Below are 14504 nucleotides of genomic sequence, written 5' to 3' on the forward strand. Positions count from 1 at the left end.
ACAACTATTAAAGAAACTTGAAACAATACAGTACGGCTCAATACACACAATTGTTAAGGGAATGCAGACCTACTTTCCATAGAACTTCATTCTTAGATGCTTCTATATAAAGTAGGTAAAACAAATTAAAAGGTTTTCTTTGCCCTATAGGAAAAAAAACGTTTTCTTCGCCCTATTTTTTTATTTATTTCTTTTAGCCTAAACTTAACCAGTTGGAAACCAGGGGTACAGTAATAAAATTAGCAATCAACCAATCAATCAATTCAATAGACCATGCTCACTTAAAACAGCGCTGCTTCTCTCTCAGTCTGACTCCCCCGCTGTTGCAGACAGGAGTGTGTGTGTGTGTGCGTGTGTGTGTGTGTGTGTGTGCGTGTGTGCGTGTGTGTGTGTGTGTGTGTGTGTGTGTGTGTGTGTGTGTGTGTGTGTGTTTGTGGGTACGCCAGCGTCGGACAGTGTGAGAGTGAACGCTGCAGTCAGTGGGAAGGAAGTAGAAATTTAAATCAATCAATTAATCAATCAATCAATCCGCGATTTTTCTTTTGTTCTAGATTGACTCAAGACCCATCAATTACATCATCCAACATTGTTTAAAGGACTAACACATTCCCCTTGACAGAATCGCTTCATATTTAGTCGTTATGGCGCTATCAACATTCTCCCGGAGTGAGCCGGTGGAGTGATATGTGATTCGGTTGTGGGCGGGTCCTGAGCCCAGGACCGTGGATTGTTGCCAATAAAGACGTGTAAATGGACTGTTTCAGCCAATCAGAATCGAGAAATTTGCATGCCGTTGTATAAAATGATGTACATAAGCCTGGCGAAGAAAGTGTTAATGTACCTTGCACTCTGGTTAGATGCCAACTTATTTTCGTTGTACTGTACTTGTGATGTGTTACCAAGATTTCAGACAGAGATCGACTGAGAAATGCTGATGGCTTACCCTGGAATATGGCTGCGTTCTGGATGATGAGGAGTTTGAGTTGGGCGCTGCTCACCTGCAGGCCGGACTCCATGTTGCTGCGGGCAGCCACCTGATAGCGCTCCTCCATCCGCTTGGAGCAGCAGGTCAGGCCTTTGGTTTGGCACACCTGCAGGTCAGTACCTGGGAGGCAGCGGGCAGGAGAGACAGTCAGGATCAGCACAGTAGCAGCAAAAAGCCATGTCACCAGGACTGAATGTGTCATGTTTACTATTCAAGGTGAGACATATATTCATTCAGACATAACCATATATCACTTGTGATGTAGTGGTAAAATCAAAGACAGTCCAGTTAGTGATCACAATAAGACATACAACCACCAGTACAGTATCATATATACTGTAGGCCTATATAGAACTATAGTATAAACAACCAATAATACAGTATAATATATAGGCCTACAATATACCAATAATACAGTATAATATATAGTATACATCATCTCTGCTTCTCTTGGCGAGAAAGCGACAGTCTGGATTCAACACTTAGCAGATTCCACGGTCTTAACGAGTTCACGCTTCATTTGCAAACTGTGTGATTTTGTAATAATGGCATCCACAATCAATAGCTAATAGGAAATGTGTCATTTTTATGAATGTTGGAGCATTGCAACGAGGCTGTGATGTTCTCCATCTCAAACCAGAGTGTTCAGTTGACACAAACTTCCACTTCAGGCTATGCTTTTTCCTCCACCACAGATCAAACACTCTTTTTTTAAGCATAAACATGAGAGCAGGGCAGAAGAACAGACAAACAACCACTGTCACGGCTACTCCATGTAGGCTATAATAGGGGTTCCCAAACTTTTCAGGCCAGGACCCAGAAAATAAGGCGTCAGAGAGCCCAATGCACATCGTCTGGCTTTTTTTTTTTTTTTTGCCATGCGACCGATTTTTTAAGCCAAATATCACTTCAATCCTATTAAGTTAGTTCAAGTTAGTTATTCATTTATATGTGCTATTTATGAGAGGGCTAACTTGTTGCAAAATAATAATGATAATAATAATAGCCTCATTAAAATACTATTGTTGCTTCGGTTGTTTTCAGCGTTTTATGTGCATAATCTGTTATTTAGTTTGAAATGTTCGTTGAAATAAGTAGATTTTTCGTTTTTGTTTATTTATTAAGTTAATATAAAACCATATAGTCACATTTTAGAATACAATAGAATAGAATTTTAGAATACAACTAGAAACACTGTGGCCTGACAAAAAAAATAAAAAATAAAAAAATAAGAAAATAAAAAATATAATTTTTATTTTTTTTTTTTAATCATCTCGCGGCCCACCCGTGGCTGCTCGCGGCCCACCTTTGGGTCGCGACCCCGACTTTGGGAACAACACACCCACGGGTGAGACGGAAGGTCGTGGCACATTATACTCCCATCTGTCCTCTGACTCTAAAGGCTGTTTACACAGAGAAGACATTGGATTTTCCCCTGAGCTCCTTAAAAAATGGAAATATAAGCCACTGAAAGAGAGGTTTAATTGACATGGATGTTTCATTGGACATTGCACACATACGACTGAATCAAAGCAAACACAAGTGCCCCAGAGAAATTATTTCAATTTGAGAAACGCCGAGACCAGGAGGGAGAGAAATAAAGACTGGTACACGATTAGATGTCACTTCTCATGTGGATGGACTGAATGGACTGCATTTATATATTGCCTTTATTTTTATTTTTTTTATCCATATCGCTTTTCCAATTCAGTTAAAAACTCCACATGTCAAAGAAACCTTTTCTTACTGAGGCGGCTGGGTGGCGTAGCGGAGATTGCGCTTGTCAACAATGCAAGAGACTCCGGTATCGAATCCCAGTCTCAGCATTGCCTGCGGCTTGGGCCGGCCGTCGTACTGGCTCATTTGGCTGAGTCAGCGGGTGGAAGTCGATGGGTGGGGATTGGACGTTGTGGACAGCGACTCCTACAGGTCGGTTGGGTGACGCCTGCACAGCAGAGACAGGAAGTAGCGGGGGCAGCGTGAGCCTCCCACGCGTTACTCCTCGCCACTGAGAATCCGCGCTGTCTGGTGAAAAGATGCAACAGGCTGCCTCCTCGTGTACCGGAGGGGACACGTGATGCAAGGCTTCTATCCTCACTACAACCGACCAGTGGGGGGCATAGTCTAGCAACGTTCAAGACAGGGGAGGGGAGAATTGGCAATACGAAATTGGGATGGGAGAAAAATAGAAAAAATAAGGAGAAAAAGTGGATACAAAAAAGAAAAAAATAAACCTTTTCTTACCGATTCCCAGATCACTCTTCTAAAATGGTGCAAACGCAGAAATAAATAGGGCACAACCATTGAGTGTTTAAATACAAAGTGGAATTCTACAGAGATTCCCTCCCCCTCCAACTCCCTCCCTCCCTCCCTCCCTCCCTCCCTCCCTCCCTCCCTCCCTCGCTCCCTTTAGTGGTGTTCATGCTTCCAGAATCTGTCATGGTTGGGGACTTGTCTAAATGATCTACCTGAGAGGCCTTGTGAGTTGTGACAAAGCCCTGACTGACGGTATGGTAAACAAACAACAGGAGTCTGCTCCGTGAAGAGAAGGATGGGAAGAGGGGGGAGGGGGGCAGGAGGACAGGTGGAGCATATAGAAGGAGAGAGAGGAACAGAGAGAGAGAGAGGGTTTTGAAAGGAGAGATGGTAGAGAAAAAGCAACACTATATAAAAAGTGTGTCACTGGGAGGCGGAGTGGAGGTAGAGATAGAGGGTTTGATTGGTCTCAAGAAAGGAAAATCTATGATTAATTGTAATTGTGCATAGTGAAAATAATATTCCAATATTCCTTCTTAGTATTGTGATTATTTTATCACAATATCTGCCCCCCACCCTCCCACCCATAAAGACCAACCTAGTTGATGGTTTACATTGTTTATGCTCTTCAAGTAATTTATCAACAATATGCAGAGCACAGACTGCACGGAGATGAAACAGTAGACACAGTAGAGATGTCACAGAAGGAACAGAGGAACCGAGGGGCCCTTGATAATGAATAGCAATTAGGGAACCAGGCTTTCAAACGGGAGAACAACAAAAAGGAGATCAGCATGCAATGCAAGTTGAGTCACTGATTATCCTCTAAATCCCACCGGGCCAGAGGTATGCGCCGATAATGCAACTCCAATATAACCGTCACATCACACCTTTTGTATGCATACTGACAGGCGTAATATCTTAAATCAATACGTACAAAGGACTTCTGACAGATAAGATCAAGTTAATTTCAGGCTGGCGGGGGCAAAATTATTAAGCTGTCAATACCACCTGCGGGGAGCGCCCGCGGCGGGGCGAGTGAGAGAGGGGGGGAGACGGGGATTTAGCAATTATCTTCAGCAAAACAGACAGTTTCATCTGCCCGTTTTGCCGTTTTGCAGATGATAAATGTATTTCATTACAGAAGTTCGGGGCGGTAAGGAATGAGTAGAGGACTCAGAGGGGAAATCGCTCCCCATAGAGTTACACAAACGAATATATTACACTCTCTAAATAAAGCCTTATTATTGACGGACAGAAACACTTGGGATTCCTCCTTCCTCCCCCCATCTCTTTATTCTCTGTTTCTCCTTGTCATCTCTACACTGCGTGATTCCCTCCCGCCTACCTGGAGCTGTACCATCAAGACACAGAGGGCACCTTCCTATTGGTTAATTAGTCTCTCGTGGTCAGTTCACTCTGTAGAAAAGGACGACTGGGGGACAATTTAGATGTTAATTTCTCTGAACACCCACTTTCCAGTCAAGGTGACACTTTAATCATCGTGTACTTTCAGTTGACTCTCTGAAACGGTTCGGTAAAAGGTAATTTCACATTCAGAACAATTTGCGTTTTCAGGAGTGTCCAGTCCCTCAAAAAGCCTTTCAACCAGCCTCCTCTCTGCTCCTCAGATCGCTTGCTTCCTTTGCCAGAGAGAGGCTGGTGTCGCGGTGTCGTGGTGTCACGATGTCACGAGTCCTGCAGGGCCACAGAGAGAGCGCTGTGTACACAGCACGGTCCCTCCCTTCATCTCTAACAAGCTCAGAGACTCCAGGCCGAGGAGAACGGGAGCAAGCAGCTTCGTTCCTCAGCGCCAATTAGAAGGCTATCAGTATGCAAGTTTAATGATGGAGACCGAGGGGGGGAAAACAAGCAGTGTTAAGATATAGAATATGCTAAAGCGTGTTATGAGTATAAATTATACATCAACCACCAGTGATAAATTGAGATTAATCCATGGCACTCTCTCTCCGGGGCAAAATAACTAAGGTAATGACACTTTGCGGAGACAATATGTGCATAAATGCGATAAAGCGAGGACAATTTCCAGGAAGGAATAATATCATTAGCTACTGCGGATTGCAATTGACTTAAGTGTGTGTGGTGCTCTGCAGACTCCACTCTACTTCAGTGTTTTGACGAAGCGACGATCTAGAAGCTGGTGGTGAGAACGTAAAAAGAGCTACATGTCTTTGTCTCAGTGTTTTACAAAACAATGAGGCAAACCGACACAAGTGTTCCTCTTTCAAGCAGCGTTTAACAAAAAGCAGATCAGGGTTTAATTAGACGGTGGGGCCAGATTAATCTGCCATATGAGTTGTGCACGGTGCCAGATGAAAGACGGGAATGTTGCTCATTGTCATTCGACCTCTCATGGCGTTCGCATCATAAATGTGAGATTTTGTCCGCTGCTCACCTACTCGCTCTGTTCCTTTAAGCCTACTCGCTCTGTTCCTTTAAGCCTACTCGCTCTGTTCCTTTAGTTTTCTGTTAATCAATTGCATTCTCCTCACCTCACTAGCCCCCACCCTCGCGTTCGTTTGCTCTCAGCAGCCACACCCTTGGACTACCTGTCATTATGTGTTTGATTGGTCTTGTGCCGAACACACACTTCTAGTTTCAAGTATCAATTACCTTCACGCACCTGAGGTGCATTCTAATTAGTTCCCCTGTGGGCTTTAAGTACCTCGCTCTCCCCTCAGTTCCTGTCGGGTCGTCCCGTATCATTCCGTATCATACCTCTATCACCTAACTCCTTCGGGAGTTACTCTGTCTATAGGCTCCTACGGGAGTTCTGGTTCTGTCTGCTGTTTTATCTCCGGCGTGAGACGGGGTGCAAGCCTTGGCCACCTGTCGCCGTTTGCCTGGATGGAGACATTGTTACTACGCTCTCTAATCCTCTACGGGAGGTATTCCAGTGTTCCACTTCAGACCTCCGCGCAGCAGACGTCCAGACGCGCATCCAGACCTCCGCGCAGCAGACGCCCAGACGCGCATTCAGACCTCCGCGCAGCAGACGCCCAGACGCGCATCCAGACCTCCGCGCAGCAGACGCGCTCTTCACTCCAGACGCGCATCGCTTCCTAATACTCTACGGGAGGATGCGTCTCTCCGAGCCGGCGCGCTCTTCACTCCAGACGCGCATTCAGACGCACTCCAGATGCGTCCTCCGTACCGGCGCGTACTCCAAGCAGACGCGCACCACTCAGACCTCCGCGCCAGATGCGCCCTCCGTACCGGCGCGTACTCCAAGCAGACGCGCACCCCTCAGACCTCCGTGCCAGATGCGCCCTCCGTACCGGCGCGTACTCCAAGCAGTCGCGCACCACTCAGACCTCCGCGCCAGATGCGCCCTCCGTACCGGCGCGTACTCCAAGCAGTCGCGCACCACTCAGACCTCCGCTTGGACACCCCGTTCCCCGTGGCGACGCGCTCGCCCCGTTTTGATCCTACTCTCTTTACGCACAGCGCCTGGGTGAGTTTTTATGACTGTCTTTGATCCTATTCGTTTTTCGTGTGTTTAATGACACTGAAGATTCCTGCTTTTTGTCAGACTGTCACTCACCCAGCGTTCTGCTTTTGGATTGTTCATTGGGATAATATTTGGCCTTAACATCGCTCACTGTGTGTTTACACACCGAAGATATTATCACTTGGATTTGTATTTGGGACTTCGCTCACAGTGTTTATTTGCACCGAAGATTCTATCACGTGGATTTGTGTTTGGGACGTTCCTCACAGTGTGTATTTACACCGAAGATTCAGTCACTTGGATTACTCTGTTTTTGGGACAAGTCACCTCCCCTGTCACCTGCTCTGTTCCCAACTGTACTCTGAGCTAACCCGCTCCCTCTCTCCCTCTCGGTCCCGTTTACCACCTCGGAGATCTGCCGAGAGAAGTCTGCAGAGCGGCTCTGACGTCACCATCTGCTTCCCCAGACTAACCATCCCGGGAGAAGCTGCAGAGCAGCAACATTCATTAATGCTTGTATCCCAGGCGTTGTCTGTTTTCTCTGTCCCTGTAAGCAGCTCCAGCCCTCGCCCTGTTCCAAGGCCTTACCCTGTCCTCCTAGTCCTCCCTGTCCCCAGCCCGCCTCCGCGGGCCTCTGTCCCTGTTTTCTCCTCCTAGTCCTCCTAGTCCTCCCTGTCCAGTCCTCCTAGTCCTCCCTGTTCCTGCCTTGTCCCTTGCCCCGGCCCTGTTCCGTTAGCCTTCCCTTAGCCTTCCCCTTGGCCAGCTCGCCTCTTAAAGGCACTGTGCCTATTTTCCCCTTTCTTGTTTTCTAGTATTTTGTGTTCTCCCTTAAAGGGACAGTGCCGTTTTCTGTGTGTTTCAATAAATGCCCAGTTCTTGGCTTACTCTCATACATGTCTTGTGTTGTGCGATTGGGGCCGGTTACAAACCATAACAATAAACACATCCTACTAATGACTAATGTGTCTGGTCACTGGTCAGCATTCCCTTTCCTCCCTAGCATCCCGGGACAGCGTGTCGCCATGCTGAACCTGACCCCCGCCACTAATTGCTGGGGGTTACCGTATTTCGTTGGCATCCTATAGTCTATAATAGTATAGACATTGACAATAGACAATAGTATACTATAGACAATATCAAACCAAACCAAACTATAGTTATGGTTAATCTCCCACGACTCCTCGCTTACGAGGTGGAATGCACACAGTTTTCTGCGGAAAAGAACAAGGGAGAAACAACGCAGCCGCCTGGGTGAACCGGGACGTCGGCGGGAATGTGATCCACTCCCGAATCAGGTCAGCCTCGTTCACGAAGACACAAAGTCCCTGAAAAACAACCATCGCTGACACAGAATGAACTGCTTTAACTCGTGTGTGTCCCGAGGTAAGCGTTCGCTGTTGCTCGCCCGCGCCTCCTTGTGATGATGTCACGTACAGCGATGGAACGCTTAGATATTTCGCCTTCGGTCACTACACCCACCCATGGCAACAAGCAAAAAGCCAGAGTAGCAACTCCCACAGCTGCACTTTCATGTTCAGCTCCCGACGTTCTCGGCGTAGTTAGGGAATCTGCAGTGAGTCCTTTTGAATAATGTTGGAGGGGAAGAAAAGAAAGAATGGTTCTTGCTTTGTGCTGCTCTGCCCCCCAGCACCATATGCAGCATTATTAGAATTCAGTTCTGGCTTCCTGAGGCCGTTCCCTGAATCAGCCACCTCCTCCACATAATATCCACAGAACTTCCCACACACACACACACACACACACACACACACACACACACACACACACACATACACATACACATACACATACACATACACATACACACACACACACACACAGATACCTCCGTGAATTGGATTACAACTAGCTATCATGAAAAAGCTATCATGAACACCAACTTGATAAATGTTGCAAAGGCTTATAGGAAACATTTCTTGAAATGTGAAACTGAGATTTAAGATCAACTTGGAAATAATTTGGCAACATAAATACCAAGCAGGCCTTTCATAAGGTGAAACCCCTAACTCGGCGTGAACCCACACCCAACCTGGGTGCAATAACCGACCCAGAATCCTTTGCAAAATAACTGAATACATTCTATACCCGCTTTGACGCTCAGGATTTCTCAGCTGACTGTGAAGGACGGTTGAGAGCCCTCCCTCCACCGGACCCTAAAGAACCCTCCGACCTTCCAGAGGAGGAGGTACGGCGCAGGCTCAGCCCATGTAAGCCGGGCAAGGCCCCCGGCGGCCTGACGTCATGAAGAGCTGCGTCATGGAACTCTCACCACAAATCCTACCAGACTGCCACAATACCAACCCTCTGGAAAACTGCTACCATCGTCCCGTAACCAGAGAAACACGTAATAAGAGAAACACCAGAGCACCTGATGCACCTGGACTCCCCAGTACCCTCGGTCTGCCTTTAACCATCCAAAGGTACACTGTAAAAGAAAATGTATCACGGGAAATTCACTGTATTATTTTACAGATTACTTTTGTTTTTCTACTTTAAGTGTAAATGCCATAAAAATACAGTAAATGACCTTTTATCAAAATATTAACCATTAAATAAAGGTTGTAATCTGTAAATGTATTTGATTTTACTGTGATTTGACAATAAGTATTTGGCAACCGTTGCTGCCAGACATTTACCCTTTTTTTTTTTTTTTTTTTTTACAGTTTTCTTTTTTACAGTGTATCTGATGATCCAGAAGCTATACCATCTCAACACTCTGATCCATCTTATGCACAATTTCCTCAGTGACAGACTGCAAGCTGTGTGCTGTGTGGGTGGGCAAAACAGCATCACCCGTGCTCACCACCAACACCGGAGCGCTGCAGGGTTGTGTGTCGAGCCCGTTCCTGTTCACACTTCACACCAATGACTGCACCGGTCCGTCACCCGTCACTATTGACCTCAAATACTCAAACGACACAGCCATTTCCCCCCTACTCACAGACAACCACTCTGCTTTGGACTATCACACCATGGTTGCACACTTCACCCAGTGGTGTGAGGAGGAGGATAACCCTCTTCACCTCAATGTCAGCCAGACAAAGGAAATAATAATTGGTCCCCTCTCACCTCAGCATCCCATTCTCATCAATAAGCAAAAAGTTGAAATGGTTGACAATTCAAATACCTTGGAGTGACACTGGACAATAGACTTAGCTTCGACCAGCACACTAATGATCCATGAAAAAGGAGGCACCAAAGACCATCAGTCATCCTTAAGCTCAAAGGACTCTATGCTGCCCCCGATCTCCTCCTATTGTTGTACCAGATCATTATTCAGCCCATGCTACTGTACTGTTCTACCTGCTTCTTTTTTTTGTATCCACTTTTTCTCCCCATTTTTCTATTTTTCTCCCATCCCAATTTTGTATATTTCCAATTTGTCTTGAACGTTGCTAGACTAGACAGGCACAAAACACTGGGGTTCAGAAGAGCCCGCTTTGGGGGAAAGCCTGATCCCCACAGCTATAGCTGCCTTAAAACTTCTAATCATTTTTTTAATATCCTTTATTTATCCAGGAAGGTCCCATTAAGATACAAGATCTCTTCTTCCAGGAGGTCCTGGGAAAGTAAATTAAACAAAAGGCCTCGCTGAACAGACCTGAGTGAGTACTGTTGTCTGTCATTGTATGTTGTTACTGTGTGCCGTTCTGCCTTCATATATTTCTTTAAGAAACATATGGTGTCTGCCTTCAGAAGTTCAGATATCATTACCCTACTCATTTCATCTACAAGCCATATATGGCAGATTCTCTATAATTCCTGGTCATGTAATAATAATTCTCTATAATTTAAGAATCATGTAAGAAATCGTGTAAGATTTATGTACATATTTTCTATATGAAAAGTGTCCAAACTAAACATCTACTGCATAAACAATGGCAGTCTGAGATGTTGAAATTATTCAAAATTACATTTTGTGACCTCTCTTCAGAAACAGTTGTTACACATATTCACACACACACACACACACACACACACACACACACACACACACACACACACACACACACACACACACACACACACACACACACACACACACACACACACACACACACACACACACGTATAACCCTAAATTGGATTACAACTAGAACACCTAACTTGATAAATCTTTCATATGTTTCAAGTGAAGTGGGGCGACAGTGGCTTGGGAGATAGAGCAGCCGTCTGATAATCCAGAGGTTCCTGGTTCGATTCCCGGGCAGTGTGTCGAAGAGTCCTTGAGCAAGACACTTAACTCCTAATTGCTCCCGATGTGCAGGTTGGCACCTTGTATGGTTACCTCTGCCATCGGTGTGTGCATGGGTGAAATGTGAGGAACAAATTGTAAAGCGCTTTGGATAAAAGCGCTATATAAATGCACCATTTACCATTTACCAAGTGCATTGTTGTACTAATAGGCTTTGACAACCTAGGATGGCTTAGAGTAGATGACAGAGTACAGCAACTTGCAATGGGCCTGGTCTACAAGATACACTACACCACTCAGGTACCCATGTACATGTCGAAATACTTCCCAATGGTCAGTGAATACCACGACCACAACACCAGAGGGAGTTCCATAAATCATGTGCAACCCAGATTCGGCACAAACAAGGGACTAAACACATTTTGCAATTATGCCACAGCAATGTGGAACGCCCTAACCACAGCTGTAAAAAAAAAAAACACCCCCTCCTAATGGACAGTCTCCTCCCCACCGTATGTATATATTATTTTCTCCCACCCACCCACCCATCATATGTATATATTATCTGTTCTGGGTAAGCACTACTGTATATTTGCATATCGTATATGTCACAAATGTAACAGTACTATATACCTGTATGTCATGTATGTCCCTATGTCATAAATGTCATGATGTCATGTATGTTGTGTATGTCATAAATGTCATTATGAAATGAAAATGGGGACCCTGATGTAAACAAGACAAATGAGATTTGCACTACAACTCATAACTCATTGCACCTTACCCTAAGTTGTACCTCATCCCATTTCTGCATTGTACTTTATATTGTATTGTAACTCAGTTACTAAATTTTTTCTACCCTGTATTGTATATTGTATATTGTATATATTGAACACTTTTGTTGAACACTTTTGTTTACACTTGTTACGTACTTTTGACTTCTATTTTTTACTTATCTATTTTATTTTTATCTAGCACACTCTCAGGAGCAGAACAGGAAAAAGCATTTCATATAAAAGTATTCTGTATTTTTGTATGACAACTAATAAAGAAACTTGAAACTTGAACTTGAACGTCTTTCTCTGGTCTGCATCCCCTTAACAAGTGTGTGTATTGAGCCGTACTGTACTGTACCCATTCTGCAATCTGTTAAATAAAGTTTTCATTAATTCATTCATTCTAAGCAACATGTCAAGCTCTGTGTTCTACAACGACCTGTGAAGCTATGTAAGGGATAATGTATAACTACGAGGTCATTGTCGCAAAATAATTGACCGACACAGAGTTTAGAATACCGAGGCGCAGCCGAGGTGTTTTAAACGTAGTGAAGGTCAATTATTTTGCAACAATGACCGAGTATAGGCTATACATTATCCCGCTTATTACATGGCTAACTTACTAACAATATACCTAATTCATTTTACACCATCGACAAGATGAGATCAAATGCAGACGCAGTTCTGTTCTGTCGCTCCGCGCAGAACACCGGCAGCCGGCAGGTCTGTGGTCTGATTGCACTGATGACAATTGTTAAGGGGATGCAGACCAGAGAAAGACTTTCGTCTTGTTTACATCAGGGTCCCCCATTTTCAATTCATCAGGACATATATGACATACATGACATACAGATAGTCAGTACTGCTACATCTATACATTTATGACATACCAGATTTGCAAATACAGTACTGTTTGTGATACAGAAGGAGTCAAGAAAAGGGAGTATATACATTTGACGTAGAAACTGTACATTGGAGGAGGTTGGGTGGGGGGGGTTGGGTACATTGGGATATTGACAACCATACTGGGTAATTTACATTGGAGGTGGTTTGGGGGGGGGGCACACTGTATAAACAAGCAAAACTGTACATTGAGGGGGGGGGGGGAGGAGACACTGTACAAACAAACAAAATTGTACATTGGACTATTGACAAAACCATACTAGGTAAATGACTGTACATTGGAGGGGGTTGGGTTAGGATATTTACAGGGGCCAGTGTTGAATTGCAGTCTCCCGTAGGTGTCCCTTGAGAGAGGTTTTGAAAGTGGGTAGTGATCCACATTCCTTTACAGCTTTGGGTAGGGCGTTCCACATTGATGTGGCATAATTGCGAAACGTGTTTAGTCCCTTATTTGAGCCGAATCTGGGTTTAACATGATTTGTGGAGCTCCCTCTGGTGTTGTGATCGTGGTATTCACTGACCTTTGGGAAGTATTTTGACATGTACATGGGTACCTTGGTTGTGTAGTGTATCTTGTAGACCAGGCCCATTGCAAGTTGCTGTACTCTGTCGTCTACTCTAAGCCATCCTAGGTTGTCAAAGTGGGCAGGGGTGAGGTGGGTTCTAGGAGTAAGGTCAAGCAGTAGTCTGACCAGTTTGTTTTGAGATGTTTGTAATTTTGTTTTTAGCGCCTTTGAGGTGCTTTGGTACCATGAGGTGCAAGCATAGTCGTAGTACCCCTGAATGAGTGCTCCTGCCAGAGTCTTCAGGGTATTCTTGTTTACCAGAGAGGAGATCCGGTACAAGAATCGAGTTCGTTGGTTGACTTTTTTTATTACATTGGATGCCATTTTGTCACAGGAGAGATTAGCCTCTAGGATGGAACCCAGGTAGGTAATTTCATCTTTCCTTGTGACAATATTGTCACCCACTGTAACTGAGAAGCCGTCGGTCTTGCTGAGTTTGTTATTTGAACCGAAGAGAATGGACTCTGTTTTGCCCATGTGTAATGATAGTTTGTTATCAGCGAGCCATATGCAGATTCTGCCTAGTTCCGAGCTGAGGGTTTTTTCAACCTGTAACTTGTTCTTGTCAGAGACCAGCAGGGCTGAGTCGTCCGCAAACAGGAACAAGTTGCAGTCACAAGCTGACGACACTCTGACGAGCGCTATTGACCAATCACAATCAAGCATTTCGGCGAATGTTAAAACGCCATGTAATAAGTAAGGGATAATGTATAGCTACGAGGTCATTGTCGCAAAATAATTGACCGACACAGAGTTTAGAACACCGAGGCGCCTCGCAGAGGTGTTCTTTAAACGTAGTGAAGGTCAATTATTTTGCAACAATGACCGAGTATAGCTATACATTATCCCGCTTATTACATGGCTAACTTACTAACAATATACCTAATACATTTTACACCATCGACAAGACGAGATCAAATGCAGACGCAGTTCTGTTCTGTCGCTCCGGTGTCATCGCCGGCAGCTTCGCCAGCAGCCGGCAGGTGTGTCTGATTGGCTGCACTGATGCAGTGTGTGTCAGTGGGCTTGATTGCTACAGCTGCGCACAGCGGTCATTATTGCTCGGCAAAGGTCCGTTATCGAGTAATAACGGACCTCTGACGAGCGCTATTGACCAATCACAATCAAGCATTTCGGCGAATGTTAAAACGCCATGTAATAAGAACTCTTAACTCATTGACCGCCACGTTGGGAACGGTGTATATGACTATGTTCTGCCAACGCATTAAACCTATGGAGTCGCTCACCTTGTTTGCAGGGCTATAACTATATATATTATAGCTATGGATGCAATAATATGGCCCATTTGGCATCGAGTATCTATCGTTCA

At 44.9% G+C, this 14504-nt stretch overlaps 1 protein-coding gene across 1 annotated transcript in view; it reads right to left on the reverse strand.

Moving 5' to 3' along the window:
- Positions 1–14504, reverse strand: part of gpc3 (glypican 3) — a gene marked incomplete at both ends in the record, with an annotated part of 307783 nt that overhangs the window by 285066 nt on the left and 8213 nt on the right. The window contains one exon of the mRNA XM_084332068.1: positions 944–1105. Within this exon, the coding sequence (XP_084188194.1) occupies positions 944–1105 (162 nt within the window). The remainder of the gene's footprint in view (positions 1–943; positions 1106–14504) is intronic.

This window comes from Notolepis coatsorum (genome assembly GCF_963971535.1).
Source record: "Notolepis coatsorum genome assembly, chromosome: 16".
NCBI classification, from domain to species: Eukaryota; Metazoa; Chordata; class Actinopteri; order Aulopiformes; family Paralepididae; genus Notolepis; species Notolepis coatsorum.